The 19,219-nt window shown below is 53.8% G+C and overlaps 1 protein-coding gene across 1 annotated transcript; it reads right to left on the bottom strand.

Annotated features, from left to right (window-relative positions):
- Positions 1 to 5,376: 5,376 nt before the first annotated feature.
- On the bottom strand, positions 5,377 to 17,453 carry LOC307069675 (chymosin; the record flags this gene model as incomplete). The annotated part of the gene is made up of 9 exons (XM_079728028.1): positions 5,377 to 5,897; positions 6,639 to 6,737; positions 7,326 to 7,470; positions 8,244 to 8,357; positions 9,889 to 10,088; positions 12,477 to 12,595; positions 13,601 to 13,718; positions 14,582 to 14,732; positions 17,392 to 17,453. The coding sequence occupies 9 exons, from the start codon at positions 17,451 to 17,453 to the stop codon at positions 5,760 to 5,762; spliced, it is 1,146 nt and encodes a 381-aa protein (XP_079584154.1). The 3' UTR covers positions 5,377 to 5,759.
- Positions 17,454 to 19,219: the final 1,766 nt, after the last annotated feature.

The following is a 19,219-nucleotide window of genomic DNA, read 5'->3' as shown; positions in this document are numbered from 1 at the left end:
CCGGACGCGCAGGCTCAGCGGCCATGGCTCACGGGCCCAGCCGCTCCGCGGTATGTGGGATCTTCCCGGACCGGGGCATGAACACGTGTCCCCTGCATCGGCAGGCGGACTCTCAACCACTGCACCACCAGGGAAGCCCTAATGTATCCTTATTTATCTACCAGCAACTTCTACTGGTTAAGTGCTGATTAATCTTCACACGCTGTTCCTTCTACCTATAATGCTCGTCCCTCTCTCATATCCACATGCCTTCCCACCTCTTGCATGTCTTTGCTCAAACATCACCTTCTCATGGAGCCTACCCTTCTCACCTCGCTTTAGAGCAAGCGTGTTCCCCACAGCACTGCATCATCTCACCCAGCTCTACTTTCTCCCTTGGAGCTTCAAACTGATAGGGATTGAGTAGGATAATCAAATAGTCAGCTTAGAAACCCCATTAGGGGATTGTAGATAGAGAGGGAACTTTAAGGGGCTTTGGGAGACCACAGTAAGATTAATGGTCACTCCAGAAAGTCATGGGAAAACCCTGAAACGATGCGGGCTTGCTCGACTCATAAAGCAGAACTGGTCACTTAACATCAGAGCCAGATTGGCTTGCTTAACAACAAAATCAAGCTAACTTGATTAGCACAAAATCATGCAACAGAGGCACGAGACATGCTCCAAAACAATAAAACAACAAAACAATGGTAGCATGAGACCTATATCCCACCCAGTGAGCTCAATAAGTCAATGACCCCCAAAACATGCTCTTTGACCCCTAGGACATGCTCTTTGCACAACGCCCTAAAAACAATAAAACAACAGTGGAGAATAAGGCCTACAACCTGCCCAGTGGTGGACACACACACAAAAAACAATCATTTATGGAAACGTGACAGCTACTCAAGAAAGACAAAGAAGGTCTTCTCCCCCTCCCTTGTCTTCTTCTGATTATAAAAATGTAACCCACTAAGCACTCGGGGCAGCACAACGCTTGCCTGCCCGCTTGCAAGCCTCACAAGCGTCCTATTCTCATAAATCACTTACCTATCACTTTGCCTCTCACTGAATTCTTTCTGCACTGAGACATAAAGGGCAGTGCTCCTGGAGCCCCCTGAAATGACACCTATCTGTTTCAAAGCCATCCAACCTGCTATGCAGTTTACACACTTCTTGTTTCCAGAGTCTGTGCCCCCCACAGAGTTCCATGAGGGTGGAGGTTCCATGTGCTGTGCTCACTGAGGGACACAGTGAATAGAGCAGAGCTTCACACCCAGTAGGTACTCAAAATATGTTTTTTAATAAACAAGACAGCTGACAATTCTAATTAACCTCAAGTAAACCGAGTGGCCAGGGCTCAGCCAGCGAGTATTCCTGCCATTTGGAGGGTTTGGGTGATGTGAGCATCATGTGCAGTAAGGGGGCTTCTCAGAGGAGGGCACATTTAAACTGGTCTTAAAGGATGAAGAGCAGCTCACAGGTCAGAGAAAGTGGAAAGGGACGTCACATGGCGGGAAGAGCATGAGCAAAGGTCCAGAGGCCAGCCCTGCAGGGTGGTAGGTGTGGCCATGGCCGAAGGCTACACCATATGTTTCTTCTGGCCTCAGCAAGAAGCTGCTGCCCACCCTGGCCCATCCGGAGCCGTAGCTCCAACCAGAGCTACTGGGCAGTATCCAGGCCATGTTCCTCTGCCTGCCTGGGGCTTTCCCTCGCCCTACCTTCCCACCACCGGCTTCCTGCTTCTGGTGTGTGTTTCACTTGCATTTCCTGCTGTCTAGGGCTTCCTGACGTGGGCAACCTCCACCATTCCCGGTGCAGAGATATTCTCCCCTTCTGCTGCTGCAAGCAAGAAACAAACTGCACAGCCCAGAAAACAATCCATCATTTTGTCATAACATTTCCATTTCAAAGACTTCCTTTCCAAGCTTCTCCCTGGCCAAAGCTTCCTCTCATTAGCAAGAGAACTGGCAGGAAAATGAGTGACAAGGAGGGAGAGGAATTGGAAATAGAGCTCTAGGCCTGAGGCCTCTGCCTGTGTGTACTCAGGGCCAGGGCCAGGGCCGGGGCAGGGACTGGTAGGAGACCTGGAGACTCGTGTGTGTGTGTGTGTGTGTGTGTGTGTCTGTGTGTGTCTGTGTGTGTCTGTGAGAGAGAGAGAGCCCCTGTTTTTCAGCACTTATGATTCATGCCACCGGGTCAGAGACTTGCCCACTCATATCACAAGGCATAAGCCACCCTTGGGCTCTTTCTCAGCCTCCACAGTGTGCCAGGAAGTTCCCTGGGCACTGAAGACTCAGAGAGTAAAAATGCCGCGCTGTCTATCAGGGACTCTAGCAGAGAAACCAACATGTCAGTGAATAACAAAGGCAAGATAAACACTGTTTTAAAGATCCTGCCGAGCAATTAGGAAGCTGGGAGCCAGCAGTCTGGTGCAGTGTGGGTGTCACCTCAGAGGACACTGAAAGCTGGTCTTGAGGGGTGAGGAGCAGCTCACAGGTCAGAGAGAGTGGAAAGGAGAAAACAGGCAAAGGGAACGGCATGAGCAAAGGCCCAGAGGCCAGCCCTGCAGGGTAATGGGTGTGGCCACGGTAGCAGACAGATGGCAGCAACTGCATAGAGGGTGGACATGAATGGCCACTGAGACTTCCTCAGCTGCCCCGCCAGGCCCTGGTTCTCGTCAGCAGACAGCGCAGGTAGGAGACCTGGTAGTGAGTCAGCCACGTCTCTCCCAGCATCACAGCTCCTCACTGGCCTCCAGGTTGGCTTCTTCACAAGGGAATGGCAGATGTGCCCCTTCCAAGGCTTCTTTATCCCCTTGCAGACTCCCCAGTGATCTGGGCCTGCTTCAGAGCCTGGTGTGGGCCCCTTGGCAGAAACTTAAAACCCTGCAGACAGCTTGGCCCCTTCTCTCCCCTTCAGTGTCCTCCCAACATGTGCTGAGCCGTTCCCCAGGCTCACAAAGGGAGGGAAAAGGTAGAGAGCAGGCCTGAGTGTGCAGTGAGGGCGGGCGGTTGTGAAGATGGGGAGGAAAGAGGAGACCAGCAGTGAGTAGTCACTCGTCAGGACGAGTGAATCATTTGTCCGTTCATTCACTCATTCATGCAACAATACCTGATAGGGGCATTCCATGAGTTAGGCCTCCAAGATATCAAAGAAAGGTACACAGTGTCTGTCCTCAGGGAGCCCACTGTCCGTGAGGGAGACAGATAAGAAAATAAAAATACCAAGTGTACCCTAGGGAAAGGGCTGGGCCCAGCAGGGCCATAGGAGGGCACCAAACCGGGCCTGGTCAGGAGATCCTAAAGAGGTCTGGACTGAAGGGAGATTTGAAGGACACTTAAAAGTTGGACAAAGGGTAGGACTGTGGAGAACATTCCAAACAGACCTTTCTCTGTAGCCAGGAGAAATCCCAGGAGCAGACTGTGGGGTTGCCATGGCCCATGAGACCCAGAAGGTGCTGCCCCTCGGGACAAGGGTCTCTACCCGGGCCAGGTGGGCAGTGGGTGCGGTGGGGGACCATTTGGTCCAAGCTACCCATTTATGAAAGTCATCACATAAATACGATGACTTTCTACATTACCTCCAATTGAGGTCTGGATGTTTAAGATACAATTTGTTAAGGGTAAACCACTGAAATATAACGCAATTTTCGTGAGCCTGTTTGGCTTTTTTTTAATCTACAGGAAGCCTAAACATAATGAAAGTGGCCCAGTTCTGTCTCATTCTTGGCAAACAGGCAGTATTGGTCTTAGATTAAAAGAAGTGCCTAATGCCAGGACTTACTCGGCACCACACTCGCCTCCCCAACCCTATAAGGCTGAAGCACCAACGCTGCCCTCTGCCCTTGAAGTCCCAGAACATTCTCCTGTGTCCTCTGCCCAAACCCACCCCAGGCCCCTCCGCTCCCCGGGGCTGCAGCCTGAGCCCTTCCTCTCCCACGTCACCCACCACGGTGCAGTCCTGCTTCTTCCCTACCAGAGGTCCCCAGTTCCCTCCACAGCCAGCACCAGCTGCTCAGCCACAGACGAGAAAGCCACTGACACAGCATCTCCACCACCCTGGGTCCCATCTTGTTTATCCTTGGGCACAGCTGGGAAAGAACCCAGGAGATGCCCCCAGAGGGTCCCGTCAACAGGACCCCATCCGCAGCTCCTGTGGGAGCCCCCTGCCCCCTTCCTAAAGGACAGCCTCCTTTGTGAAGTGTCACAGCCACACCTGTAGCTTCAGGCTCTCTGAGACTCACCTGCCCCTCAGCTGTTTGCAGGGCACGTGTGGTCAGGATACAGTGAGGGCAGGGACTAGATAATAATGGGCCCCAGCTCCCTTTCCAAGGCCTTCTGAGAGTTCAGCTACTATAAAGGTGTGACTTAAAGCCCAGTGACTGTTGTGGGGGCAAGATTGCCTGTGATTTAGAAAAGTGAAGCCTGGTCAATGGTACTGTCCCCTTTAGGGAAAAGACTGTCAAAAGAAGGGGTGCAGAGAAGGGAAGGAGGGTCGAGGGAGCAAACGTGCACAGCTCCTGCCAAGTGACCGAGCACTGGGATCTCCCCAGGAGGTTGGTCAGCCTGCCCCTCACAGCACCTCAAAGTAGCATGACTGAGAGAAGCCTCTTACCTTTGCCTAGAGGCCCTTGTTCTGACCCCCTGATATTTGTATTTCCTCGGTGGCCTCTCCTTTCCTCAGAAGGCTGCAGGGACCTGTGAGCATGCATGGCCTCTTCACTGACAGCTGTGGTCTTTGCTGACCTTTGACATGTCTGCCTGTGTGAGCCAGTGGACATGGGCCCACTCTGGCAATGTAGCTACTTTTCAGGCCCTGGCGAGTCAGCTGTGGAGCCTCTAAGAATGAGGATGGGACTCTGGGCTGTGGTTCTTCCCCACAGCAACCTCAGGACCCTCAGATCTTCCCATAAGCCCTCTGCCTGTCCCATGAATGTCTTCTCCAAATGGCAGTCAAGCCCTTCTCTTAATAGAACTAGAGCCATTCTCTCCCTAGGCCAATATTCTCTACTTGGCCTGACCTCAAGCCCTAGTTCCCCGGGCACAAGTCTCGTCCTGCAAAGGTCTCCCTTACGGCACTCTTTCCCCAGAAAGACGGGGAGTAGGAGAACAGGAAGGCAAGACTGGTCTTGTTTTAAAAACCTGACCAGAGCTTGAAATGGCCAATTCCCCTGTGAAAGTCTCCATCCATCAACAGTATCCCCAGTGCTGCCCTACCCACGTGGCCCCAGCTCTGCCGAACACACCACGTGAGTGTCACATCCCACCCCCAGAGCGGTGCAGGGATTCAGCCCCAAAGGAAGCCAGGCTTTGCAGAGATGTAGTGGTTTTTTTTTGTTTTTTTTTTGTTTTTAATTTATTTATTTATTTATTTATTTATGGCTGTGTTGGGTCTTCGTTTCTGTGCGAGGGCTTTCTCTAGTTGTGGCAAGCGGGGGCCACTCTTCATCGCTGTGCGCAGGCCTCTCACTATCGCGGCCTCTCTTGCTGCGGAGCACAGGCTCCAGACGTGCAGGCTCAGTAGCTGTAGCTCAGGGGCTCAGTTGCTCCGCGGCATGTGGGATCCTCCCAGAGCAGGGCTCGAACCCGCGTCCCCCGCATTAGCAGGCAGACTCTCAACCACTGCGCCACCAGGGAAACCCCGAGATGTAGTGTTTATTGAGAACCGTCTGCTTGAAAACCTCACCTATGTGTGTGCACATGTGTGTGCATGCGTGCGGGTGCATGTGTGTATGTGCGTGTGTTTGGGGACAGTGAGGCTCTTGGTCAGAGGTGCAATCAGACGGCCTTGGCCAGCCCCACGCGGTTGTTGGCCCTGTCAAAGACGCTGTAATACTGCCGGATGAAGACATCCCCCAGGATCCACTGCTGGGAATTATTTTCACCCTGGAAGCCACTGGTGCAGAAGCCCTGGTCCTGGGAAAGGGAAGGCTGACATGAAGCTGGTCCCAACCCCAGTTGCTGCACCTCTCCGGACCCCACCCCCAGTCACTCTCTCATCTATTATTTCCTCTCACCCTTGAAATCACCTTCTGAGCTAAGCAAACAAGTATCAGATTCATCTACTCAACAGATGAAAAAATTGACATTCAGAAATGAAGTGTCAGATCCAAGATCACCTGGTAGGTCCCCTCCCCATTCCCCCTCACTGGTCCTCTCCAACCCCCCGCCCTCCTGCTCTTAGCACCTACGGCCCTGGTGACTAGCCAGAACAGGCCTGGGGACCCAAGACCTTGACAGTTCGGGGTGCTCAGGATTAGGTCAAAGCTGAAGCCAGCAGGGCAGTAGGGATGAGGGTTGGGTCCCCACAAAGCCCAGGTTATCAAGAAAAATCCCAGACAAAGCCCTAGGCCCCAGGGCTTAGAAGCTAGCGCAGTGGACGGAGGTTCCTATGGGTGGCTGTGGTCCCGCCCATCCCACCCTCCCTCAGGCCGCTGGGCTCGGTCCTTCCTGTCTGCACCATTTCTCTCAGGATGAGGCTTCCGCAGCCACAAATGAGACTCAAGGACAACAGACCCCACTCCGAAAGGCCAGGTGGTCTAAATGCACGTCCTGCTCTCTCCATCTAGCCCATGCCACTTACCACCAATGTGCTGAGTTGCCAGGAGGCAGGAGGGGAGCTGGTTGAGCCCAGGCTTCCTCTCCGGAGACTCATACCTGGTTGGTGTAGGCGGAGGGGGTCAGTGGGTACATTCTGCTGTTGATCTCAAAGACCACCGTGGGCATGCTGCTCAGGCTGCCGCAGTCGATGTCAAGCTAAAGACCAGAGGGAGGTTCTCTTAGAAGGACCATGGGTGTGATCTGACTGCCAGAAGCAGAGAAAGTCCCAGGTGGGACCTCTTCCTCTGCACTGCAGCCAAGAAGTGGGGAGGGACCGGCTACTCAGAGGACCCCAGGGAGGTCCTTAGACCTCAAAGGAGTCACATTGATGGGGACCAGACCAGGGACAGACACCAGCTCGAGACAAGGAGTTGTTTGCCTCGACTTTTCCCCTCCAAGCCCAGCCAGAGCTCCCAAGGACAGTGAGAGCACTTAGCTGTCAGGGAGGAAGAGGGGAGAACCATGGGTGGAGGGGGACAAGAGGGCGCAGAAAAGCTCAGTGAGTCAGTCCTTCCTCCCTGGGGACAGGAAGTCAGATTGCAGCCACTGCATGAGGCATGGGACCTCCAACAGCAAGTGAGCCAAAGCTAGAAAAGCTAGGCCATCTTGAAGGCCGCCCAAGAAATCCCAACCCCTGCAGGAATCCCAAACCCCTCACCATTTCCCTCTGTCATTTCTTCCATGTGCAAAGGGGTTCCCTCTTCAGGGGGGCCTGGGGAGGTGGGGATAAGGGTCTGGCCTCACCTCACCATACCGGTTCTGTGTGGCTCCGATGGCCATCTGGATGTTGAGGATGTCACTGCTGGGCCCGACCAGTAAGGAGGTGCCCGTGTCCAGGATGGCCTGACAGCCACCAACACAGGCCACCACCACACCGCCGATGGTGACCCTGCAGAGGGGAAATAGGATGGCCTCGGAGCACATCCAGCATCCACCCCTCCCTCTCTGGGTCCCTCCTAGCCTCCCCTGCCAGGATCCTTGACAGGAAGGAAGTCCAACCACCCCAGATCCTTTTCTTTGGGCTCCTTCCTGGAGGCCCCATAACTTCCTGAACTCAGACAAAAGACCCGAAACCATTTTCTCCCAACTCAGTGGCTCAGTGGCTCAGTGGAGGCCACCTGACCTTCTATGGGACAGAAACTTCAATGAAACAACAAAGTCACAGGCATTAAGGGGTGGAATGAGTACCACACTGGTTGCCCAAAGATCTGGTTTCAAGCCTTCTCCTGCCATTTATTTGCTGCAAATGCCCCAGTCTTCTTACACTCAGGCTTCTTATCTACAAAATGGGTACATTAACCACCCCATTCTTGATTTCCTCAAGGGATGGTCGTGAGGTTCAAAGTCAATGTTAGTAAATTACAAAATGAGGATAATAACAGCACCACCCCCACAGGGCTCTAGTGAGGACTAAACCAGGCAGTCATATTCTCACCCAGCACAATGCCTGGCAGGTAGTGGTGCTGGATTAAGCACAGCTAGTCTTATTAATAAAGTGTAAGTGAATGTTTAGCAGTCTCACTGACAAAGACACTTGGCCTTGGAGCATCTGATTCATACGTTAATGTGATGGTCTTATGAGCTACCGGGCTGACACCCAGACCCCCACATCCCCACACCTGGAGACGGCCTCTGGCGGGGCCACAGCTGCCGCTCACCCACCTGTCCACAGTGAACTGCCAGTACTTCTGCAAGGTCACAGGCACCCAGTGCAGGGATCCTGTGTAGTAGGACGGGTCAATGGCCCCCAACGTGAGCATGCTCTCCTGGCCATTCCTGAAACCAAGGAAAGTCATAATGTGGGACTCCGACACCCTGGCTCTGTGAGGAGGTAGCCCAGCCCCACACAGGGTTAGATGCGATTCAGACCCTGCCGCACTGTCCTCCCTGCCCCCAACACCCACCTCCACCCCAAAGGCTTCAAATGAGCCCTCCCACCTTCCCAGTACTCCAGGCTTTTCTTTGATATCAGCTACAGCATCCTTTCTCTCTGAATTCTGCAGCACCCACCCAGGCTGAGGCAGCACTAGAGCCTAGAGCATGGTCATTACTGTGGGAGGGGAGGTCAGGAAGTAGGAGGTCACGTGCCTGCCATGGTCTGCTCAGGCCACTGTGTCCCTGCCCCCCACCCCTCAAGGCTTTCGGCCCCCAGCCCTTTGGCCTCGAGTAGGGGAAGGGATCTTCAACGAGGTCCCCCATGCTCTGGATGAAAACTGCAACCCCAGCCCAAACCCTCTCTGTTCCTTCTGGGACTCTGTCTCATGGCCAGGAAACACTGGCACACTGTGGGTTACCTGCTTCTCACTCTGCAGCTCTTGTTCCTTGGCCTCATCAAGCTCTGTCCCACCTCCGGGCTCTGACACATGCCACCCCACTGCTTAAAATGTGCCATCCCTTTGTCTCACCTGTATATCACCCACTACTCAGGCCTCAGCGAAGCTTCCCCTGGCCACTCTCCACACACATATCTCGTCAGACTGGGCTGCCTGTTACTATTAAGCCTTTAGTACATGCAGATCTCCCCTGCAGGGAGTGCTCTTATCACAGCTGTCATCATAATTGTATACGTAATTATGATGTGTGTGTTGTCTGTTTCCCCTGCTAAAAAGTTGACTCCCAGTTTGTCTTGTTTGCTGATGTATCCCCATCTCCTGGCACAGCCCCTGCACATAGTAAGGACTCATAAATATCTACTGAGTAAATGAATGAATGAATGCACCTATTTACCCCCTGCCTGGGTTACCCAGCTCCTTGTCCTGGGTGTGGTTCCCTTCTGCCAGTCCTGCCACCCACCCCTGTCTAGTAGAGCTGCCCCATCAGGCGGGTAGAGTGGGGAACGCTGGACTGGGAGTCAGGAGCCCTGGGCCCCAGACAGGGCTCATCCACCAGTTTGAGGGTGACCATCCCGCCCGGGCCTCAGTTCCCTGCATTTTGAAAAGAGAAGGCTGGACTCCTTCAGAGCCTGCTCTAAACATCTGTGAGTCTCAGTGACATCAATAAATGATTACTGAGGCCTGCCGCTTTGGAAGAAAAGAGGTTAAAAGCCCCTATGCGGAGATGTATTCAGGCTTCCTTTTCTAAATGCCAGAAATGAAAGTCAAATTCTGGCCCAGTGGACTCTGGCTGCATCAGTGACCATGCTGGGGACCTTTAGACAGGCGGTTGGATGTTCCTGGAAGCAAGGAGAGGTTTGCTTGGATGCTGGTGACTACTCTTGTGTTGCAGCATCCCCAAGGGGTGGACACTCCTCAGCCGACAGTCCCTGCCAGGACGTGGAAGTCCAGCCCACGCTGGGTGCAGCTCCTACCTGTCCATGTAAACTGAGAACAGGTCTTGGGCCACCAGGTGTCTGTTCATCATGTTGTCAAACACGGGGACCGAGTACTCAGAGGCGAGGGAGGGGTAGGCCAGCCCCAGGATCCCATCGAACTCGGAGTAGGTGAAGACGTCACCAGGTTCCTGGGTGCTCAGGCCCACAGTCTGCTGGGGGTCCACAATGTTGGAGACCTGCAAGAAAGGCAGAGTGACCTCCACCAGGGGGCCCTGCAGGCAGAGGACCCAGAAAGGTCGAGGGTCAGGCTCTGCCAGCCCGCCCTCCCTCTTTTAGGCAGCATAGTTATGTGAGCTTAAGAGAGAAAAGCCTCCTTTCCCAGCTCTGTGTTGTGGTTTTGAGGGAACTGGTCTGATGAGGCAGGGGACTGGGTGGCAGGGGAAGAGGGAGCATGGTTGGGGGTACGGACAGCAGTGCTCATGGTGCAGAAGTTGGGGGTGAGCCTAAAGAAGGGCATAAAACAAGGGACGCTCCAAGGCCCTCTGTCAGCCTGAAGTCCTCCCATCAGCTGCTGCACCAGCACATCTCCCAGGGAAGAGCCGTAGGAGCAGCATGATGGACAGAAAGAACACGCACGCAGTTTGCATCTAAAAAGATCCCTCTGGGGCTTCCCTGGTGGCGCAGTGGTTGGGAGTCCGCCTGCCGATGCGGGGGGCGAGGGTTCGTGCCCCGGTCCGGGAAGATCCCACATGCCGCGGAGTGGCTGGGCCCATGAGCCATGGCCGCTGAGCCTGCGCGTCCAGAGCCTGTGCTCCGCAACGCCTGCGCATCCAGAGCCTGTGCTCCGCAACGGGAGAGGCCACAGCGGTGAGAGGCCCGCGTACCGCAAAAAAAAAAAAAAAGATCCCGCTGTGCATCCTTGCTCTGTCGTGTGCTGTGTGACCTTGGACAAGTACCTCTCTGAGCCTCAATCTTCTCATCTGTTACAGGGAATAATAACACCTGCATCTCAAGGCAGTGCTTAGACTAAAGAATATGAATGCTGAACATTTATCGAGCACTTACTAAATGTATGATCAGTGAACCTTTATCGGCACTCTGAGAAGAAGTGCTAACCCCAAAGTGTCCTATCAACCTGCCCACTTCCCTGGAAGGCTGACGCGTCCACTAGCCTATTCTGAGCTCCCACAGCGGCCCACCAGGCCTCCTGCTTCTACACTGTCCCCTTATAACCCATCCTCCACACAGGCAGCCAAAGTGAAATGGAGAGTGGACGTCCTCATGTCACCCCTTGCTCCAGAGGCTCCTGAAGGTATTCAGGGTGAAACCTGTGTCCTAGAGTCCCCTCATGCTCTGGTCCTGCTTCTCACCCCTCTTCTCCCTCCTCTGGTCCCTTAGCTCACTCTGCTCCACCCACACTGATCTTTCTCTTCCTTGGGTGCCCCACTCATTCTCACTTCATGTGAGACTTCTGTGGGTGGCAGGGGGGAGGGAGGTCCTGACCCCTGAGCCTCTCTCTCCCACCCCCTGCCCCAGGTGGGTGAGCGAAGACAGCAAGATGCACCACGGCTCAGGCCCACAGCAAGGGCCAGCTCCTCCGTGAAGATGCAGATTTTCCCCCAGAACCCAAAATAGCAGAAAATAGCAAAACCTCGGCAGGGGAATCAGCCTTCCAGAGGTCTGTCTGCTGGGCCACCTCAGCCAGTGGCTCTGGTGCTGACTCCTGGGGAGGCCTGAGCTGGGAGGGCAACTGCCCAGCCAAGGGAAGAAGCTGAGGAGAGGGCTGTCAACAGAGAAGGGCTGTGTCCTTTTGGGCTTGAAGTAAAAAAGACCTCAGCCAGACTCCGGGAAGAACTAAAGGAAGATCAAGGTGAAGAGCACCAAGGGATGCTGCTTGATTTTTAATCTTAGATGGTGGATGAGGACGAAAAGAAAGATGTTAGCATGTATTGGGCACTTACTATGTGCTGGCCACTGTATTAAGTACTTCAGAAGCCAAAAAGGAACAGGAGCAAGGGGAGTCCTTGTCCAGAGGGCACAGATGCTCTCTGACATGAAAGAAGATGCTGGTCTATGACTGATCAAGAGTGAGGTCAAGCCCAGAGAGTCGGAGACGTGGGTCTGACACTCAGCTCCCATCGTCCCCCAGCTGTGCGACTTCAGGCAAGTTATCAGCTCATCTGAGCCTCGGGTCCCTCATCTGAACAATGGGGATGAGAATACCTTCCTCAAAGGGCTGTTGAAAGAACTAAATTTAAAATGAGATCACACATGTGACGCTGAAGAGCTCAGAACTGGCACAGACTCAGGATTCAGGACTCACTATGGCACGGTCAAGTGAGAAAAGGGTTAGGAGGATGGAAACCGGACCCAGAGAAGCGTATCAGGTGGGGCCCTGGGGACTGACATGGGAAGGAAACGGGGAAGGGAGGGAGGGACACCCCTCAGCTGCTGCTGACTAAAATCCCTCTCAGAGTCCTCCCCCACAGGGCCACCTACAGGGCCAGGACCCAAAGGGCCTCTTGGCACCAGCTGTGGCACAGCCCAGAGCCTGGGTTTCTGGGTGGGAGAGTGGCTGGTGGGGGGGGGAAGGCGAGGGCTGGCTGGCCCCAAGCCCCACTCACAGTGACGATGTCATAGCCCAGGAAGCCCTTCATACTGCCCGTGCCGTACTGGATGGACAGGGGCTTGCCCAGGTTCTGGAAGGTGAACGACATGCTTGGGTCGAAGCGGTGGTGATTTTCTGGAACACAGACTCAGGGTTAGTGGGGCCTGTAGCATCTTCTCACCACTCGACAGTGCCAGTGGGAGCCGAATCCTCACCAGGTCTTGTAAGAATATCGTCTAAATACTAACGATTCTCTCTACTGAAAATAAGCAAGAAAATTATTCCTTGCTGCTCAACCCAACTCTCTGACCCCCAGTGCTACCTTCGTAGCTCCCAAACAAAAAAAAAGGAAGAAGAAAACCATCCCTGTGGTTTCCCGAGACCGGCATCTACCAGCTTTGTAATTTCCCGCAACTCTTTTTGCTTCGCTAAACATTGGTTTCCTCACCTGGTAAATGGGGATAAAAAGAGTACCGACCTCCCAGGATTATGGGAGAAATAAATTATTTACATATATTAAATGTTTACTCAGGGGCTTCCCTGGTGGAGCCGTGGTTAGGAGTCCGCCTGCCAGTTCAGGGGACATGGGTTCGCACCCTGGTCCGGGAAGATCTCACATGCCTCAGAGCAACTAGGCCCGCGTGCCACAACTACTGAAGCCCGCACAACTAGAGCCCGTGCTCCGCAGCTAGAGAAGCCACCGCCATGAGAAGCCCACACACCGCAACTAGAGAAAGCCCGCGCACAGCAACAAAGACCCAAAAAAACTCAGCCAAAAAAAAAAAAAACAACAAAAAAGTTTACTCAGTACCTCTCATTTCATTCTCCCAGGAGCCACTGGCATGTTGTAGCCCCATTTTATAGAAAGAAAAACTGAGGACCCGCGAGGGTAAGAAGTCTGCCTTGGCTCCTAATAGAGCCCAAAAAAAAGGAAAAAAGCAAAGTTCCCACATTTCTCGCTGGTGCTTTATACATCAGCCTGTGATTTGCACACCTTCCCAGTCTGTGGCCATTTGGAAGGGTTGAGCAAGGTTGGGCATGTCCAAGCAAGCTCTCCTTCCCCCTACGTTTACCCCCAGCCACCCTGACCGTGGCTGGCAGAGCAGAGGGGTGGACAGGGCACTGGGGGTTGTCACTCACGGCAGGCGTCGCTCTTGCAGTAGACAGAGGGCACCCAGAGGTCGGAGGAGCCAGTGTCAAACACCACAGTGAACTCCTGGGGCGGGGTCCCAATGTAGATCTTCCCGAAGTACTGACTCTGAGGACAGACAGCACTGGGTGAGGGTAGGGAGCACCGCATGGGGGTGAGGGTTGATGCTCGGCACGGAGCCTGTTCAGTTCTGTAGGCCCCGTGCTTTCTGCCCACAGACCTAGGAGGCTGAGGGGGAAAAGACGGAAGGAGGATCCCTGGGGGGTTCTTCATCCCTGGTCCCCACGCTGAGCTCCGACCCCAGCCATGTTTGTCTTGCCCCTCCCGCAAGCCCTACATCCACTGCTGGAATCAGCCCTCAAAGCATACACTGGACCAAAAGGTAAGCCCTGTCTGGTAGGGATCCTGGGCCACCCTGCTAGGGGCAGGGACATAGTGATGGGGCACCAGCTAGGTACAGACCCCAGACCCAAGCTGTCCTGGCCACCTCTCCTTTCCTGCTCTCCCCACGGGTCAGTACTGGGGCCGGGGTGGGGATGGGGACGACCTAGATAAGGGAACGAGGGCACAGAAGAGAAAAACAGCAGGTTGTTTACTGCCAAGAGTGACAGATGAGACAGACAGTCTCCAAAAAGGAAGAGGGCACAGGGGGCACTCCTGCCATATCCCAAGCAGCTGCCCCCTCCCTGCCAAGCCCAGCCCAAGACATGGGTTCCCTGGGCCCAGAAATGCAGGCATGAGGTTGGATCTGGGAGCAGACCATGTACTCCCGAGGGATGCTGTCCCCAGGAAGGTCATCTGAGGTGCAGGGATTGGTTTTACAGGGCCTGCTGGCCCCTGGGAGATACTGAGGGGTGGGAGACGGCCCCACATCCCCCGGGGCGCCATGACTCCTGAAAGAAGGAAAGAGACAGGGGGCAGCCAACACACTGTGTGGGAATCATTACGGGAAGGCAGGCAGAGCCACTCACATCCAGGTAGCTGGTCAGGGGCTCGCTGGCCACCTCCCCGAAGCTGGAGTACTTGCTGCTGATGGCCGACTGGTGTTTCTGCAGGAAGTCCTCCAGGAGCCCATGCTTCTTTAGTGCCTTTCTCAGGGGTTTGCCTTTGTGCAGTGGGATCCTGAGGAAAGGGGAAGAGTTAGTGATGAGGTGGGCATCTCCACAGGGCTTCTCAGCCTCAGAGAAGTGCCCAGAGGCTCTGGGCTCCACAAGCCACTCCCCCAATCTTGTACCATAACCCGAAGTAAAAATTGTATTCTACGTCAGTTCACAAATCCGCGCCAGCCCTTACTAAATGCAATGCACTCTGACATTTCCCACTCCTTTCTCTTTTTTAATGCTGGTGGAGACTCAATCGATGTATTTTATAACCCGCTAATGAGTTTTGCAACTCCTAGATTTGAAAGACACTAAGCGTATTCTCATTCAGTCTCCAATTCTTACTGTGGACCTACTATGTGCCGGGCACCATATGGGGCACAGGGGACACAATGGGGAAAAGGGTACAGTCTTACCCTCCAGAAGCATACTGTCTGGAGAGAAAAACGGTGTCCCCCACACTCTGGAAAATGCTATGACAATGTTTCTACCCTTTGCCAACCCCTGTTCTCTGCTCTCTGGGCAGCCTAATGTGGGTGGAAATTCTTCAGAGGGTTTCAGCACAGAGTGTGGTCCCCAGGGAACTTGCTTAGAATATAGATGTTGGGTGATGGAGGCAGATCAGCAGGAAGAGAATCAAGAAGGAAAACAGCAGAAGCTGGTTCAAGACCTGGTCTCCCCAAAGCCCTCAGAGCTTTGGTATCTTCTCTGCGAAATGGATTATCTCTTCCTTTCCAGCCATCTCGGGGCCCTGCCGTGGACCAACTGAGTGGCTTAACCTCTCCAGCTCTTAGTTTCCTCTCCTGCAGATTGAAGGACTGGAGCGTGATGGTTCCCAGTGTCCCTCCCAGCTCTAAGAATCACATGGTCCTCCTCCGTGGGCCTATTTTAAGGACAACTGGAGACTACAGGTGTGAAAGTGCTCTGAGAATAATAAAATGGCAGCAGGTTTAAGACCCATAAAGAAAATGGGTTTTCTCATGTTGTTCATGTCCCAAATGGATCCCACATGGAACAACCTCATATGTGAGTTATGGTCTCTGGTCTGGCACCTCCCACCCCCAGCCCTCAGGTGTGACTTCAGCGGGGACCTGATCTATAAATGAAAGGTTCTCGAGACATTTCTCAGCCTTTGTCTCTGATGATAGAAAAGAACTTCAGCCCAAAAGGAAGGAGGCTGGACTGAGCTCCTGCGAGCAAGCCCACAGCTGCCCTTTCCCATGTCCAAGCCCCCAGTGCTTTCTGCTTTTTCCAGCTCCAGTTCTCACTGGCTACAAGATCCACTGGCTGAGTGCCTGGTGACTCCCACACTAGTAACTGCAACTCTTCTGAGCTGTCCCATCACAACACAAGACCCACAGAGCCTCCCTCAAGGCAAGCGAGCATCAAAGGCAGTCCACCGCCCCACTATGGCGGCCCTGAACACAGGCTCCAACCACCATGAAACTTCCACCCACTCCTGCCTCCAGGCCTGTGCTGAGGCCACCAGATGCCTGACACTTGGAAGAACTCCACTTTCACGACCACCACAAGCAGCCCCCACTGGTCAAAGACACTGGACCTCTTTTTAGGGATCCTGCTTCCCAGGGATGGATTCAGGTTTCCCTGGGCTCGGACCTTGACAGGGCTCCAATCTGGGAACCAGAGGTAATGTGACGTCATTGGCAACAGTCTGGGACCAAGACTGGGACCACCTGGGACCAAGTCCTGGCTCCTCTTTTTTCCTTTCTTTTTTTTTTTTTTTTGCAGTACACGAGCCTCTCACTGTTGTGGCCTCTCCCGTTGCGGAGCACAGGCTCCGGATGGGCAGGCTCAGCGGCCATGGCTCACGGGCCCAGCCGCTCCGCGGCATATGGGATCTTCCTAGACCGGGGCATGAACCCGTGTCCCCTGCATCGGCAGGCGGACTCTCAACCACTGCGCCACCACAGAAGCCCAAGTCTCCTCCATTTTTAACCATGTGGTCTTGGGCAGCTCACGGACCCTCCCTGAACAACAGTTTCCTCATCTGTAAAAATGCAAATAATATATCTACCTAATAATATATCTACCTCATCTGTAAAAATGCAAATAATATATCTACCTAGCATAGGTAAAGACCTAGTTGAGTGTCTGGCATCTAGTAGCAAGCAGCTCCATAAATATCAGTTATTATTTTGGGAGGAGAACCTGGGAACTTCACCCACAAAGGATTTGGACAAAATAAAGAGAACTTTATTTTGTTTAACAGATGCACACATAGCTCTTACAATGTGCCAGGCACTGTTCAGAGCATTTTACAAATACTAACTCATATACCCCTCATGACAACCCCATAAGATGGATACTTCTGTCATCCTAATTTTACAAATTTATGTTAAGTGGTGTTAGAGAGTCACGTTGGTGATGGAGCTGGGGGTCAAATCGCAGGCAGTTTAACTCCAGAAGCCATGCCCTTAATCTCCCAGGCAGCCCATCTGACCCCCTGTTCTCGTTCACCACGCCCTGAAGAGAGTAACGGAACGCTTTAGAGGGAAAGGCCCAAAACACAAAGGCAAGACTGACCGGGAGCGACTATCTTGGGAAACCGCAGCATTTCCTTGAGGACTCCCCGGGGGAACAATGGCTGGAAGACTATGGAGAGACCCACACAGAGCCGATGCATGCGATGCCCATCCCCTCCCCTGGGGCCTGACACCCACCTGGTGATCCCAGTGCCCTGGGAGAGAGCGAGGACTGAAAGTAGCACCACGAGACACCTCATCTTGGACCTGGGTCTGGCCACCACAGTAGCCAGTGCCCACTCCCACAGCCTTTATAGAGAATGCAGGGTTCCCTCTGGCTGGGAGCCCAGGCTGCAGACATAGCCCCTAAATTCAGGCCACTCCACAAACACATTAAGATAGCACCCAGACTACACAACACCTGCTCTGATAAGGACCACTCTGGAGACTTCAAAGCTGAAGGGTACACATGCCTGATCTTCAGGCCAGGAAATGTCACTCACACCTTCCTGATCTGATTTCCCCTTTCAAACAGGACTTCTTGGGCTAACACAGGTGGAGCCACTGCCAGAGCCCTATCTCATGTCCCACCTTATGGTCTGTAAAGAGGCCTGTTCCCAGTGAGCCCCTTCCCACCCTAGCTGCCTCCCGTCCCTGGGCCTGACTTCACGGGAGCCCCAGCCGGCCCTATCCTGGAGTCTCCCTGCCCAGTCCTCCCAGCCCAGGTTTCCAGGGTCCACTCAGTCTACTCCCCAAGTGGCACCTGAGGCCGAGAGTGCCTGTTCAGTCTGTCATCTCCATCTAAGACAGACACAGATCCAAGATTCCTGCTCCCCCAGGGTGTGGCCATTTGTTCCATGTTGGAAGGGCATTGGGAAGGGGAGGGAGTAGACACCAGATCCCATGAACAGTTGGGGAGCCTGAGGAGGGTAAACGGGGAGGGCAAGCATGTGCCACACATGGAGGGGAAGGAGGAAGCTATGACATGATGGTCAGGTTTGGGGAACAGGTTAAGCGCATCTAAGCCACACACAAAGGACCCAGAAGAGCTTCTTGGAGGCACACATGCAGGGGCTTGTGATGAGGAGAGAGGGTCCCAGGGTCCAGGCCAGATTGGCCAGATATGCTCTCAGGCCTGTAGCCTGGGCGAGAATTAGGGCAAAAAGTAAAACAAAGACTTAGCCACAAAAGTGGAAGTCACATCCCAGGAGTGAGGGGAGGCTATGAACTGGAAGCTCAGGCTCAAGTCAGAATAAGGCAGGGGCTTTGGGACCACAGTTGTGAGGGAGACCAGAGTGCCAGCCATCCACACCCTGTAGGACAGATGTCTGCAAAGTGAGGGAGGCCTGGTGGTGTAGAAGAGGGAAGCATGGGCCTGGAACAGAGAGGGCAGGTTGGGCAGCTGAAGAGGTGAGCATGTGGTGGGCCTGTGGTGGGCCCCGGACATGGGCAGGGAGTGGTCTGGGAGGGGCAGATCCAGAAGCTCCTGTATTTGAATTGTAAGGGCCTCAGGAGGCCAGTCGACAGGGAATCTGAGTGTTTTATGACAGGCCTGAGGAGGACAGGCAGACCCCACCCTGGCCATGGCAATGCCCACCCTCACATCCTTTCCCAGTAGCCCAGTATGCTACTGCTTCTCAGGCCCCAGGAAGCAGCCATGGGCACATCCAGCTTTCCAAAAGCACCCTCACGACATCATCAAGGCACCCTCCCTTTCCAAAACCAGGGAAGCAGAGATAAAAAAACACCACCTGATGGTACAGCTTGTTTCCCATTTCCTTCCCTGAGAACACCACCCTGCCAGGCCAGGCAGAGCCTGAATGTCCTGTCCCAGTGGCCCTGCATCCGACTGGTGTTTCCTCCCACACATCAGCACCCAACATGCCACATAGTAGATGCTCAATAAATGCTTGGTTAAGCAAATGAATGAATGAATGGTCTTGCCGCCACTCTTGAGGAATAAATAGCAGGCCACATCTTTATTGTGTCCTGCAGATGAGGAGATGGAGGCTCAGAGAGGTTAAAG

The sequence above is a fragment of the Hyperoodon ampullatus genome (genome assembly GCF_949752795.1).
Source record: "Hyperoodon ampullatus genome assembly, chromosome: 2".
In the NCBI taxonomy this organism is placed as follows: Eukaryota; Metazoa; Chordata; class Mammalia; order Artiodactyla; family Ziphiidae; genus Hyperoodon; species Hyperoodon ampullatus.
The sequence above is the reverse complement of the archived record's forward strand: the minus strand, read 5'-3'. Positions and strand labels throughout refer to the sequence as shown.